Source organism: Malania oleifera, chromosome 3 (genome assembly GCF_029873635.1).
Source record: "Malania oleifera isolate guangnan ecotype guangnan chromosome 3, ASM2987363v1, whole genome shotgun sequence".
In the NCBI taxonomy this organism is placed as follows: Eukaryota; Viridiplantae; Streptophyta; class Magnoliopsida; order Santalales; family Ximeniaceae; genus Malania; species Malania oleifera.
This window is the reverse complement of record NC_080419.1, coordinates 56,296,484-56,311,927: the sequence shown is the minus strand read 5'-3', so window position 1 is coordinate 56,311,927 and position 15,444 is coordinate 56,296,484. Positions and strand designations below refer to the sequence as shown.

The following is a 15,444-nucleotide window of genomic DNA, read 5'->3' as shown; positions in this document are numbered from 1 at the left end:
GGTGCATTTCAGTTTGGAAGGAAATAAATGAAGTTTTAGATCTATGCATGCCCTATCATGTTGTCCAGCTATCTTCATTAAATTTCCCCTTTTCTCCTGCTTCAAAATCCTATCACGTGTTCTACCCGTGGTAGCTTCCCCATATCTATGTGAGCATTCTGTAATTACGTATACCATTTGTACCCTTACTACTTATCAACTGACCTGCCTCAGTTGTCAAATTTGCCACCATTTATGGTGGCCAAGCCTAGTCCAGGAGAGGAGAAGTTAGACAGAGCAGTGCTAAATTGCAATATGCAGGAGTGAAGAGCAGAAATGGTCTGAGGGCCACATGCCACATACAGATGTTAATTCTATGTCCAATCCTTTATCCTCTGCTGGAAAATCCTTGCCATGGTCCATCATCAGGATGCATCTGTCCTACAACCCTTGTTCTCTAGAAAAAATCTCGGGATGGAAGGTTTGCTTGAGGTCTCCCTGGGACTTCTGATTCTGTAGGAAAAGGGGCTCATTGAAGTTTTTCTGCAAGAAAAAGGTAAAAAATGAATGAGAGAGAGAAGAAAATAGAGTGATAAAAAAGGAGCAAGGACTAGGAAAGTTATTGGAGGTGGCAGAGAAATAAAAAAGAAAAGAAACTAGGGGAAGAAAAAGAAGGAAAAAGAAATTAGGAGAAGCCTGTTTGGATAAGATGCAGTCTTGTGGTGCTGCACAGGTCATGGAGCCACAAAATTCTGAAGATTTTCAATAGCAGCAAAATTTTAAAAAATTAAAAGAAGAGATAAAAGTAGAGGAAGTGAAAAAAAGAAAAGAAAATAATGGAAGTAAAATAAGAGAAGAAAAGATGGAAGATGAAAGAAAATAAGGAGAAAGGTCAAAATAATGATGGTGACGGTGTTAATAAAATACAACAATTGCAAAATGCAAAAAAAAAAAAAAAAAACTTTTTTTTTTTTCAAATAGAAAAAATTCTTAATTTTGAATCCATAATAAAATTTTTCCTGGCCAATTTACTGCTAGTTTATGTAATATTTATGAAATATGATTATAGGACTTTATATGACCTGATGCTGATATTGATGTGAATCTGTCTTGCTGTTGGCGCATCAATTATTTCTGGCCTCAAAACTTGAGGTTTCTGCTGTTGATTATATGTTGGTGCTAATGATGCTTATTCTGCTATCTGAAGCTTGTATTTTTTATAATAGGATACACGCACATTGGGCATTCGCTGATCAAATTTATTCTTATTACTTGCATGGTCTTAAATTTTGGCAGTTGAATTTTGGGAGGGTTCAAAACAAAATCAAAGTCTAATTTCTCTTTTTAAAAAACTTTAGTTGGAACTCCTTAAATTTTTGAAATTTCAGTTGTTTTTTGGGAATACGGGCCGAAATTTCAGAAAATTAAAAATAATAGCTGAAAAAAGGAACAAAATTCGAATATATATTTAAAATTTTGTTTCTAAATTATTCACAATCATTGTTTAACATTTCCCAAAGTTCCATTCATAATTTTCATGATTTATTATAAGTTTCCCACGTTTCTTTAAATCAAAATTGAGATCTCTGTTGAAGTTTCTGTTACTTGAGATTCTTGATATTTCCATAAAAATCGAAATTTTAGTCTTTGTTTGCAAGTTGCATATTTTAATCTCCCTTGTTTCCACTATTTTTAAGATTTATTAGTTTTTTAAAGAATAATTTTTATACTTGTTCTTCATCAAAATTTCTACTTATCTAACTTAAGGTCTCTTCTTATATTATGATTGTGTGACTGAATTTTCCACCTAATAATGGGTTCTGTTTGTACCAGGAAGGTTTTGATGCAACACGATGGTTGGATCGGTCTTTAATTCGTCTTTGTTCCAAATTTGGTGACTATCGGAAGGATGATCCTGCTTCCTTTACGTTAAACCCTTGCTTCTCATTATTTCCCCAGTTTATGTTTAATTTGCGGCGATCACAATTTGTACAAGTATGACTTGAAGTCTTCTCTTTTCCTTCCATTTTTTTAATTTCCTTCTGTTTTTAAGAATCAGTCGTGTCATACACAGCAGGTAATTTCTTGTAGGGTCCATCTTTTGTCAAGCCACCATTGTATTTAATGTGTTCCCCCCTTTATGCATGGCAAATATCAGGATGATTACACATTTTGAAATTTACTTATAGCTCAGTGCTCCAAAATTAAAGTTGTTTTGGCCGGGGGGGGGGGGGGTTGGGGGTGTTGATTTGCTACCAACATTTGATGTACTAAATATTTGATCTGTATAGTAGTCACTGTTGAGTTAATCTAGTGCCAGGCTTAATAGAATGTGAGACTTGTACAAAGTTGGTGAGAATTGTGGCATAGTCAAGTTTCATACTTTATCTAATTTCGTCGTGTCTTCTATTTCTTTCCTCATCTCTCTTTTTCTACTCCCCCAATTTTTGGATTTTGACAGGTTTTTAACAATAGTCCGGATGAGACTGCCTATTTCCGCATGTTGCTGAACCGGGAAAATATAACAAATGCTGCTGTTATGATTCAACCATCACTAATATCATATTCATTCAATTTGCCACCTGAACCAGCATTGTTGGATGTTGCTTCTATTGCAGCTGATCGTATCCTCCTGCTGGATTCATATTTCAGTCTTGTTATATTCCATGGGATGACTATAGCTCAGTGGCGTAGTATGGGTTACCAGAATCAGCCAGAACACCAGGTATGGATTCATTATCAACATGAATTTGAAGAACATTGGGTTGGTTAGGACCACAATGAAATGCTAGCATGCTTGCATGGGTATGTCCAAGTGGCAAACTTGCCCCAAGATAGGGCTGGTGGGAACTGTGCTGCCTTATTTTGTTAGATATGTTGGAGTTCTACCCTTTTGTGATATTTAGTAGTATTTTTATGCTGTGATATTTGTTAGATGACTACTACTGCCATTTCTGGGACATGAGTGAGTCAAAGTGACAATCTAGGAAGCACGGACACTTCTGGAAGCCTGAAGTATCAGTGTCCGACATGTGTTGGATACCGAAACCTGCCCGACATGTTCTTGCACTGAAACACTGCATTTTTATTGCCCCTTTAATTCTGTTAACAAAACCAAAAAAAAAAAAAAAGTTTAAGTATAGGTCAAGAGATTGGGAGGCAGGTTCTTTGACATTGGAGTTGTTGGACTTTGGAGCCCTAGCACCACTGCACCAGCCTTGTAGCACACAGTTCGGCCTCCCAGCGCCCCAAATTTCTTCCCTCTGTACAATCAGTCGCCATTTTGCCACTCTTTGTTAATTATTTTTATTTTTTAATTTCTTGATAAGCAACTCCCGTTGCCCACCATCAGCCAAGCCCTTGATTTTTTTTTATTTTGTTCATCTATATTCTATAATATGAATTTATGATTGTATAAGTGCAGTTTGTAAAATGTGTAGTTGATAATTTTGCATGAATGGTGCCTATATTATCAGTTTAAATCAAAATTGCCTAGTATTTGTCATATCTAAAGGGAAAAGCATGCCTAAATATATATTTTTTTTATAATAATTAATTAATGTTTCACTTTTGTGTCGTGTCCTCATTTTTTCAAAATTGTCATATCACCGTGTAAGTATCGTGTCTTATCTGTTTCATGTCACTATCAGTGCTTCCTAGGTAACAATGAATTTACCTTCTGGGAATTGATAATAATTTTCTTTATAAATGGTGCATGGTTGTTGCTATTGTGCCTTCACACTTGTTTTCTGATTTTTTTTTTTTCAATAAAAACATATGTTCTTGTCTTTTTTTTTTTTTTTTCATTATATTTAAAATATGCTGTTTGGGGGTTTCATATTGCCTTCTTTTTTGGAGTTTAGAACTTTTGAGGAATAATTTTTTCACTAAATTCGAGTCTATTATCTAGTCAATCCACCATCTGTTAGGTTAAAATTATTTGACTACATGACCTATATGTTACTTCAACTGTGTTCACTACTTGTAAGTCTGTAACCTATAAATTATTTCTATGGAGTTCAGCACCTTTATATGTTCATGATTTGTATGGTCATGTTGTTTTGCTGATAAAATTCACTGTTGGTTACTGAATCATTGTTGTCAAAGTGATTCACATTGTAAACCAAAAAATCCCAGTTTTTGAATTGTGAATTGAATGAATTATGAGCTGCAGGATTAAGTTGATCTCTGGAATTACCTTAGATAAATACCTTGCTAAAAATGAAATGAGAAATCTATTTGTAAAATGAGAAAAGGGGTACAATAAAATCAGTTCGATTCAATGGTGAAGATTTTTAGATCCTAAAAGCCTCAATAAGTTGAAATCTCAATCATTAGCTAGGCTGTAATTCCAAATCTCAATCATGATAATCCTCTAGCTCAACAGCAATTTCGTGATAGTCATCTTCATCTACAGTCGGAATCTGTCCTTTTTTTCATTTTGACTTTTGCAGTTATTTAAATCTCTTATCCTCAATTGCTTTCTAGTTTCAATTCTTGTCAGCATTTAAGTTTCTTGATCTCATAAAAAATCACTTTCTCAAACAAGCATATGTCATAGAGCTCTCCACTGCTCATACGAGCATCTTCCTCAATGATAGTAGAGATTAATTTCAACTCAAGGCTTGTGTAAGGTCCTTCCTATCCTCAATTTGGGCCAAATCCTCATTGCTTACGGAGACTGCAGTCTGTTCATTAGATTTAGTTAGTTGAATCCAATCATAACAAATTGTGAGTAGAATTGTGTAATTGTACAATTTTAAATACCATGCTTTGATTAATTGAAGCCATAAAAGATCACTCATACAATATATCATGTTTTCATATATTTATATGTGAAATTTAATATTATAAAAAAAGGGGCAGCCCGGTGCACAAAAAAATGGTGTAGTTATTTTGTGAAAAAAATGTTCTTAAAAGTAGGACAATTTGTTCCTAAAAATAATGAAATTCAAATAAGTAGATAAAATTCTAATATCATGGGATAACAGTAAACCTAAATTCTGGAGAATGACAATTAATAATAAAATCAAAAAAATTTGGAAGGACTATTTAGATAACTGAATTCAAATTTATTTTGAACTAGAAGAAATTCACTAATTAATCATTAACTATAAAAATGTATGTTAGCGGATCACAATTCAAAGAAATATTTAATCATTTATAAATGAAGGGACTGTGCATCAAAACTAATGAATTCTAGTCGTGGATCCCTTTTCTACCATATTAGTATAAATTAATCAATAGTTCAATATTCTGTAAATCAAAAGCATGACTCGCATGATATGTAAAAAAAAACATTCTTTTGTAAATTATATTTTTGACATTTTCAGATATTCTATGCATGCTTATTGTAAAACAACCTATTATGCTTATATATATTTATTCAAAACATTATATCTGCACTCACCTAGTCTAATAGTTTGAAATATTTGTATGTACGGTTATATAATAATTCGATGATAAATTTATCTTTTCACAGTGATGAGAATAATATCTTATGATATATACACTATATTTTTTTTCCTTTCAATAAATGTTATTTTTTTACAAAAAAAAATTGTTGGTTGCATGATATGCTCGAGTGATCTTGGAGGCAGAGGAACCAGTGAATTGTATGCCTCTTCCATCTTTACTCATGGAAATCTGGTAATGCTCTTTTCAATATAGTTTGGACTTTGGAGCGCCTAAACCCTGGAGTCCATTTATTCCTGGAGTCAATTTTGAAATCCATCGCCTTGACAGTGGAGTTTATGATCTCAATTTTGGAATTGAGCTTTGTGTTGGTCACAATGGTACTCAATTTATTTTTTGAAGTAATATGCTACTGGGACTTGGGCTATATTATGACTAGATTGTAAGAAAAAGATCCAAGATACCTGGATTAACGTACATGGAAGGGTTACAAATGGGTGTAAGATTCTAGTTGGGTGGTTTGCGTGGTTATCTTATAACCCAAGAAAGGCTGCAATGTAGGATGCCTTTGAAAGGCTTAAAAATACTGAATTTATTTATTTATTTATTTTTTTGGGGAGGGGGTGTGTGTGGGTGCAACACTGGTAGGGATGTGTGACTGATGAAACAATGCTTCCAATAGGCAAGGGTTTTGGATGACTGAGATTTTTGGGCAGTGGCAAAGAGATGGTCTTGAGAATCTCATTTGTTCTATGTCGCTTGCAGTGGCACAAAGATTTTGCAAGCAAGCAATAGAGGAAAGATTCTGTGGGGTTTCCAAGGATGCCGAGATCTTGCAGTGATGTAAATCAATGGTCCTGATGAATTGCATTTATGTGTGGACAGTGTGCGGCTTGTAGTTGAAAGTGAATGAGGGGAAGATCGAAGGATCCAAACAGCGTTGGGGAAGATGGAGAGATCTAGTTTTTCTTTGAAACCAGTTCGATCCCACACGAAAGGCAGACGAAGAGAGATGTTGAAATGAAGAGAGGAGAGAGAAAGAGGGCTTCATGGAGACTTAATCAGAATCAAAATTCAGTCACTGATTCTCCCAGTTAGACTTCTGATCTACTGGAAGAGACAAATCCCAATTTAATCAACATACTAAAAAAAAAAAATAACTAATCGCTAGGCTAGGTCAGTAGCATGGCGAGAGTCAATATGAAAATAACTGCAGGCTGTAGCTTCGAACTGAAGTTTGGGCTTCTAAAAGCTGGTATGATTTTCTTTTTAGCTGGCTGCACCATGAGTGAAGAGATTTAGTGATTGGGTAAGTAGGTAAAATAACATCACTTGTATTATCTCCCCTCATTTTCTCATTCCCAATCTACACAAGTTGAATAGATTTGTTTTTCGGTATGGGCATATATGCCATCTCTATTTATTACCTCCCCTTAAGGTGGCTTTTGGTTGATCATATCTTGCAGGAGTCCTAGGAATGTCATGATTGTAGTATTTCATTTTAATATTTGTTCAGGGGCCAGAAAGTGATTTGGTAGTAAGTCCGCATTCAATGGGATTTCAGAAATAGTATTCCTGGGATATGTCATTCCACGGAGCATCTTAGATTCCACAAACGACACGACACCTAATGTTTTGGCATGAGTTGCTACTTTGGAGCCATTGAAGACATTTATGGTAAAATCTGCATCATGATCGTGTTGGTGTTGTATATGAACTTTCAAGTTGCAATGCTAAGATAAAATTAGCTTGGATCTAGTTAAGGTTGTACATTTGTAATTGGATTTTAATTTTATTATTTCAAAGTGGGCTGCTTGCTGGAAATTCTCTTCAAAATGTTTGAAAATTCTAAAAATAGTTTCAAAATACTTGTGTCCTATAAATTATCTGTAAATTCTCATTGCAAAAGGAGCCTCTTGTAATTTTGGGGGTTTTTGATTGAAGTTGTCCAATTGTTTCCTCAGGGTTCTAAGTTCCATTTTAATTATGGCGTACAATGCATTTTATACATGGAAGAAATACTTTCATCTTACTGAATTGTTTGATATATGTACTTTAATATTTTTCTTATAGGTGTTTGCACAGCTATTGCAAGCTCCTCATGATGATGCCCAAATGATCATCCACGATCGGTTCCCTGTCCCTAGATTAGTAGTATGCGATCAGCATGGTTCTCAGGTCAGTTCCCCACCCGTTGCGTATCCAGTCCTCTTTATTATTTCCTTAACTTCAGTGCGTTTATGTCTCCCTTTTCAAAATTAAAGTTGCAAAGCACACACTACCCTGGTCTACTGAGGCATATAGGCATTCTTCTGTTTTGCATTCAATTCTCATGTTTGTCAATTAATTGCAAGCTATTTACAAGCACACTGCATTGCAAATGATTGTTTTATGTTGGGAATTTTATCATCCAAAATCTGTAATTTAGGCTTACAATTGATCCTTGCTGTAACTTTTGAAATGATTATTGGGATTGTAATGCCATATATCTGTACAATTTTGTGATTCTGTATGATGAAATTATAATTTGAAATGGTGATCACTTATTGTTATGAAAAGAATATTTTAGAATATCTGTCACAGATACTTATCAACGATTCTAATCATAGGGCTGATTTTTTTTTTTCTCAACAATTAGTTATGTGCCAATGCTATAAACTGTCAATATTTTCAGACAAATTATATTTGTTTGTAGTGAGTATAGAAGCAGCTATTGTGTATGTAAAATCAGTTCTATATCGTACTCTGTGTGGGTAGGTGAGAGACTTGATAGTAGTAGGAACAAGACAGTCTTTCTCACACAAATTAAACCACAAACAAAACTCTCTTTTTACATTTCTGCATATAGATAGTGAAAGATGGGTAATCTAAAGAATGCCAAAAAATTGGTAGATGATGTTGCATTTGTCAGCTATTGCTGTGAGCCATTAAAATTAAAGAGTTCAAAAATATATATTAAGTAGTTTAAAATGTTCATCATATTTTTATTTCAAATACAAACTTGCATTAGCAAGGGTTTGTTTTATGGAACTTCTCTCCATCAATCCATTAAGAACTGCTGACTATGTTGAGACCTTGTTATGGTTATATTTATGTTATGCCACTGATCAATTCAGTTTTTACAAGATAATCTATGTTACTTTAGTTTATGTTATGCCAATCACATACATACTATGCCCTTGTTTTAAGATTTGTTAAAAGATTTTGCTTCCACTATAACTTCCGATGCATCCATGGAGATGCATTATTAATTATATATCATCGATATTAGGGGCAATGTAATTGGAATTGAACTTTGAAGTGAATGGTTAATGCATGTACTTTGTAAACCGACATGACCCCCAGTTGTAATTTTAGAGCTTTGGTCTGACAAACTCTTCGTTTCTTTGCTGGAATATGTCATCTGTGTTTGTATGTCAATACTACCTCTTTAATGTAGAGTATGATGGTTTGGTGTTGGGAGTTCTATTTAGTTGCTTTGTTACATATCCGACTGAGAAGTTACTTTCTTGCTATGTGGCTTAGTGCCTTCATTTTGATTTGCAATTGAAAATAGTAATTCAAGAATCAGAAGATTGCTTGAAAATTTGAAATACTAACACTACTTCGCACATTTTCAACTGATTTTTTTAAGCTCTTAAGCTGCTATGGACTGCATGCTCACACAATGCATGCACCACCACATGCAGTGTTGATTATAGGAACCTGTTTTAGGCATGCACTGGATGCTTTATAGGCCTTTTAACATTGTGTTTTTAATCCTGATAAGTCTGGAAGCCAACCTGTAAGGAATTTTGGTCCAACTCTTTTCCACCTTTGGTTGATGGTTATTCTTTTGGATTCATTTGATCACCCCTTCAACTTTGGTCATTGTATCAAACTGCCTCTAGGTTTTAAAATCAGTCAAATAGGACTGAGCTTTTGTTTATGTACTGAATAGGGCATTGTTAAGTTTTTATGGTGCAAGGAAGCAAGTGCAGACCTGTGAATGCCTTGTGACTTGACTAACTATAGTAGGTAGATTTATCTTCATCTTTCCTCTTGAAGCTTACTGCATTCTTATTTCATGTGCTGCTTCTAGGGATCAAAGAAAAGTATATTGAGAATACAGGGTCCCTAAGAGGAAAAATGATGCATCATTGAGCAGTAAAAATTGCTGTCTAGTGTTCAGTGACTCTATATATACAAGGTTCCAGCAATAATTCAGCAGCAAGTTGGCTAAAGAGAAACTGAAACTACGGCCTCCAAAAAACGGTCATGCTGCTTTATAGAAAACCCTAGAATTTCAACCTTCACCCTTCCATAAGAGATTTTAATTTTAGTCAATCTATAGATGGAGGGCAAGGTGACTTGAATGGAAGTATCAAAAGACATAGTTAAAAGGAATAAGCAAGTACTGCAGCACAAACAGTACCTAATACTAGGGGTGTACTTGGTTCGGTTTGGTTTTGGGCAAAACCGAAACCGAACCAAAAATTGCGATTTTGAACTTCCCGAACCAAAACTAAAACCAAACCGAATGTGTTATTCCATGGGGAACCGAATATTCTGCGATTCGGTTACGGTTTTTCTGGTTTATAATCGATTTTCAAAATATTTAACATTTATTTTCATAAGGCAGAGTCGGCGAGAGAGAGGCAGAGTCGGCGTCGCTGCGTCGGAGAGAGAGAGGCAGAGTCGACGTCACTGCATCGGCGAGTGAGAGGAAGCGTTGACGTTGCTGCTTCGGTGAGAGGGAGGTAGAGTTGGCGTCAGCGTTGGCGAGAGAGAGGTAGAGTTGGCATTGGCACGGCGAGAGAGAGGCACAGTCGGCATCGGCAAGAGAGAGGAAGAGTTGGCGTCAGCAAGAGAGCAGATCTGCAGGAGGAGCAGTGAACTGACATCTGAGATTCCAAATCTGAAATCAAGAAATGAAACCCTAGTCCCAGACTCCCCAGACCCCCGCCCATATATAATAAGTAATTATATTAATTTATATATATTTTTATTTAAATCAATTTTTGGTTTTTTTCAGTTCGGTTATATGTAGAAACCGAAACTGAAACCGAAGCTAAAAATATAATTTTTTAGAAACCAAAACTGAAGCCAAACACCGAAAAACCAAACCGCTTGTTATTTCGGTCCGGTTTTCCGGTAATTTTTGTACACCCCTACCTAATACTGTAATGTGAACAGAAAACTCTGGGCTGTTTGGCGTTTATTTTGGACCTGGATGCTCTTGGATCAAACCCCTGAGTTCCGAAAACTTCTCTTCAAGTTTGAATTGATCTTCCTGTGATTGATAAGGTTGTCCAATTAATCCATCTGAAGCTTTCCTCCGATCTACATGGAAAATCATTCCCAATATAGTGTTCCACATATATTTCAAGTGCCAGTATCTGTCAAAAGCATAGTTGACAAATCGAGATTTGAATCGTGAATTAAAATTCCAATTTTGGGAATCGAGAATCAAATTGAATCATTTCGATTTAGTAAAAATTTCTAAAATCAATTCTAAATGGTGTGCATATATTGATATATGAAGAAGAAAAATAGTAGAAATATTTAAATTTTGACAATAAAAAAAGATCACATTTCATGTGTATGCTTTCCCTAGACAAATGAAAAGTAGGGGAATGAGTCGAAAAAATGAATTTTATGTTTTTTAGGGGAAGGAATCAAGAAATGCTAATAAAAAAACTGAACCTTTGGTGTTTATGACCAATTAAAAAAAAATATTTCATGCATATTCTTGTCGAATCAAAAATTTTAAAAAATAACCTAAAAAAGTGCTAATAATTGCACAAACTACTTAAAAATTCAACTTTTGAATCTTAAAACACAATGAAACATGAGTACCACCTTAGCTGATGACTGTTCTGCCCCTCAATGGCAGAACACTGAACTCCTACAAGAGTGAAGAATGATTTTGTGACAGCAACTTAGGACCTAAAGTTCAATATTCTCTTTTTTGGTACAAAACTGACGTAGACAAGGAATGGAAGATAATCATGTAAAAATAAAAGGCATAAAAAATGTTGTTTTTTGGGGTTTTAAACTAGTCTTTGGTATGTCAGGATATGATAGGTCCAGAATTGTGTGGAACTTTGAATTGATGGAATCAGATCAATTTGTTAGATTCATGAGGTGAATCAATAGATTCGGCAATGATTTAGTTGTTTTTAGATTCGTTACTAAGATTTGAATCAATGTGGTGTGGAGTCTATGCGAATTGTATGAATCAAATCACGAATTGTAAGATTCTAATGACTATGGTCAAAAGGAATTCAAAATAAGATGAAGGAAGCAATCAGTCAGAGGATTAGTAAATATTGATCAATTCCAACAATGTTCAGGTCACGAACTTGCAAAAAAAAATTCCCAACTGGTAAATCAACAAATTTATGCTTTAAGAACTCTTGGTCTTTTGGTTGGTAATAGAAGTAGGGAATAAATTGATTTATGTATCCCCAGTTGATTCTGCATAAATAATGGCTTCTATAATGTGGGTTATGCATATATAAGAACAATTGGTGTTCCTAATACTGCACTCACAATAGGACATTTATAAAAAATTGGATCTGGAAAACCATCCATCTCAAATTTTGCCAAATTCATATTTCATATTGGACATGCATATGAAGTGTCATTTTTCTTTACAGGAGAAAAATGCAATCTTGACTTGCTTTCTGTCCTCAAGGAGCTGGAATCAGAGATGTTGTGTGCCGTATCTCACTATTTCTTTTCCTTGTCTGCCTTGGCCAGTAGTGACATGCCTGTCACAATGTCACCTATCTTGTTAGACACAATAGTGCTCTGGCTCATCTTTCGAGCTTTTTGTCCATCTAAGACCCCACAAAACAGAACCTAAATCCCCTTGTTCTTCACCTCCACTTTTCCCTACGAAGGCCTCCTTGCACCATACTACGATGCTTGTCTTTCCGCTATTAAGGCATATTGGCAAGCACGCAAAAAGTTGCGATGTTAAAGAACTTTTCCACCACAGCTTTCTTGCCCACTATATTACCATACTTGCTTCTGTGATCTGAAGCGTTTGTGTGATCGGGTGGCTTTGTTAGCCCAATTTTTCCTATCTATTTTTAGTTTTGTTTCTCTCCTTCTTATTATTATTATTATTATTATAGGAGGCAACCTTATTCTTGTTGAAATTCAAACTACCGTGTTGGCAATAGGGTTTTTACAAGTTGGACCAGTGTTTTAAAAGGCTCAATTGAGGCTCGCCTTGAGGCTCGCATGCTTAAAGCTCAATCTAAAATACCAAATTCCAAAAAGACTAACCCATTGCATGCTGAGGATTACGCATTTTTACAAAAAGCACGCCTTTTGCGCCTTTTTAGTTGAGGCTTACACATTTAAGGTGTGTGATTCTCAAGTTAGAATTGGTTAGAAAATTTGAAGTACATGTTTTTACAAAAGGAATGTCATAATATGAGTTTATTTCTAAAACTCTTGAACCTCAACATTTCCAAAATAACTGGACTTGTACCTTACGTCATAAAAATAGTTTGAACTTTGTAATGGTATAACTAACTTTTGTCATGATTTATGTCATGTATTCAAGTTAGCAATTTTTGAATGGCCAACAAGTATTTTGCGAAGTACATCTAGTTTTTCTTTTTTACATTATATTTGTGATTTTCTTAACTTTTACTTTATTTTTAAAATATATATAATTTATTTAACAAATTTTTATCTTAAAAGACAAATTCTCAAAAGGCTTACGCCCCAACTCCTTAAGGCTTAGGCCTCGCCTTTTGATTGTTAAAACGCCTCGCCTTACGCCTTCGCCTTTTAAAACATTGAGTTGGACAAAACCTTAAAGTCATAACTCTTTAATCTTCCTTGAGAGCTTTTAATCACAGCCCTCCTTCTTTCTATTTACAAAGACTTGGTCATAATAATCCCAATAGAAGACTCAAAAGACATGAGAGCTCCCTAGAAGAATAAACTGCTACTGCTGCATGAGCGATGCATTGCTACAACATGGTAATTCAAACAGTAAATTCTCGGGTGCTTGGCCTTTATTTAGGACCTGTATGTGCCTGCATGAAAAATGAGGTCAAACATAATTTTCCAGCGTTCATCAAGTGCAATTCATAGCTTAAGACTTGACTGATTGCATGCTTACAATTCAACAATGTTGTTGGCTCAAGGGTGAAAGGTTCTATTTGATGTGGTAAAAATTTAAGATTCTAATTTATTGATTTTAAAACCCCGGGGTGATCCAATTTGGGCGATGTGGCCAAAAGATGTCTCTAGACTCTATATATACTAGGGTTCCTATATGATTTTATTATATTTATGCACTGATCTATTTTAGTTTTTTTATAGTTTATTTTTTTTTGTCGTTGTTGTTGTTATGTGAATGAGTAGGTGGATGGGCCTATGATTTCTTTTATTTCTAGTAGAAAGCTAATATTTTTGTTATATTTCATGACCTGATAATAGGCAAGATTTCTATTGGCAAAGTTGAATCCATCAGCCACGTATAATAATGTTCACGAGATGGCTGCGGGATCAGATGTGATCTTCACTGATGATGTGAGCCTTCAAGTGTTCTTTGAGCATCTTCAAAGGCTTGCTGTGCAATCTTGAGGGTATGCAAAACTTGGGATATCAACTGTTAATTTATGAGTTGTGTTGTGGAAATCCCGGAGTGTTGAGTTGTATATCACCTCCCAATTTTATCCTCATGGTCCATTCAGTTCTATTGCTTTCTTTCCATCGTTCTTAAGTGGGAGCTGAAACCACACATTATTTGAAAATAAGGAAAGCAAATATCATTTTTTGAGGTGGCGGGAAGGTGTGTGTTTCCTTGCGAGAATAAGTGACAAATGTTATTGTTGGTTGATAGAGTTACGTGGAAAGAAAAGGTATGATGGGAATTGTAAGTTAAAGAGGTGTCCGTGATTCAGCAGCAGGGCCAAAGCCAAGCAGGAAGATAATATTGTCAAGCCTTTTTTGTTCCTCCATTTATTTTTGTAAGCGGCACAGGTCAGCGAAACAGGCTGTGTATCTGAATTTAATTATATACTTGTTGGGCATTTGTGCCTAGTTTGAAAAGTTCAGCAGTTGACACATTATTTTCTTCAGTTTAGTTTTGACTCATAATTTTCTTCAATGAAGTTTTAAATATAGCTCTCTCTCTCTCTCTCTCTCTCTCTCTCTCTGTGTGGCTGGGGGTGTGTGCGCGCTCTCCACATGTTTCGTATTGATTCCCCGTGATCCATGCAGAAGTTTAAGCTTGAATTTCATGGGGTCCTATTGTCTGCTCTTGCCTTTGTTCCATTAAAACTAAAAATCCAGGGCAATGTATATGAGTTGCATTATGTATATATATTTTTTAAAATATTTTTTGGGTAACTAGATGGTGATGAGCTTTCTTTCCGTTAATTGAGCTTGCATGTACTGCTGAATTATTGCCGTGCTCGCACGTGGTTCAGTTTAACCCCGACTCGAGCGTGACCAAAATGTGCTTTTTGTGGTATGCCCTATATCATAGTGTTATTATTGCTCCTTCCAACCCCAAAACATTGGCTTCAGATAATGTATGAGAGCAAGATTTTGGGGAGCAGGGTCTAGGACAGTTGTGTGCCACCTTAGGGTATTTAGTCACTCTGACGAGTGCGTCACAGATCGGATGGGAGAACATGTTACCATATATTACTTTGAAGGATTGCATCCAAAAGACGACTAAACCAGTTGCAAGATTCCACTGTGAAGCTTGATTTTAGGATATAAATAGAATCCTTAGGGAGCATACTACGTTTTATATTGTTGAAATTACTCTTTTATCATTATGATCACCTGCCAAGCATCTAAAGCCCACTTGGCTGTCAACTTTTGAATTCTATTTCTATATTTAAGCTTCAAATACAGCCTCTCAAAGTCCAAACCAGTTCACCATATAGAGATGACAGGAAAAAAATAAAAATAAAAGTAAAAAAATTTAAAAATAAAATTAAACTAACTCACATCTCACTAGTCTTAACAAGATTTAAATATCTAAATCAAGCACATCCATAGGGGGGTACTCATTATTGAGAATTC

General features: G+C 35.1%; 1 protein-coding gene across 1 annotated transcript in view; it reads left to right on the top strand.

The window, feature by feature from the left end:
- Positions 1–14,531, top strand: part of LOC131150645 (protein transport protein SEC23 E-like) — a 62,510-nt gene extending 47,979 nt beyond the window's left edge. Inside the window, exons 9-12 of the mRNA XM_058101496.1 lie at positions 1,813–1,974; positions 2,441–2,704; positions 7,468–7,572; positions 13,843–14,531. Of these exons, the coding sequence (XP_057957479.1) occupies positions 1,813–1,974; positions 2,441–2,704; positions 7,468–7,572; positions 13,843–13,989 (678 nt within the window). The 3' untranslated portion in view covers positions 13,990–14,531. The remainder of the gene's footprint in view (positions 1–1,812; positions 1,975–2,440; positions 2,705–7,467; positions 7,573–13,842) is intronic.
- The last annotated feature ends 913 nt before the right edge of the window (positions 14,532–15,444 follow it).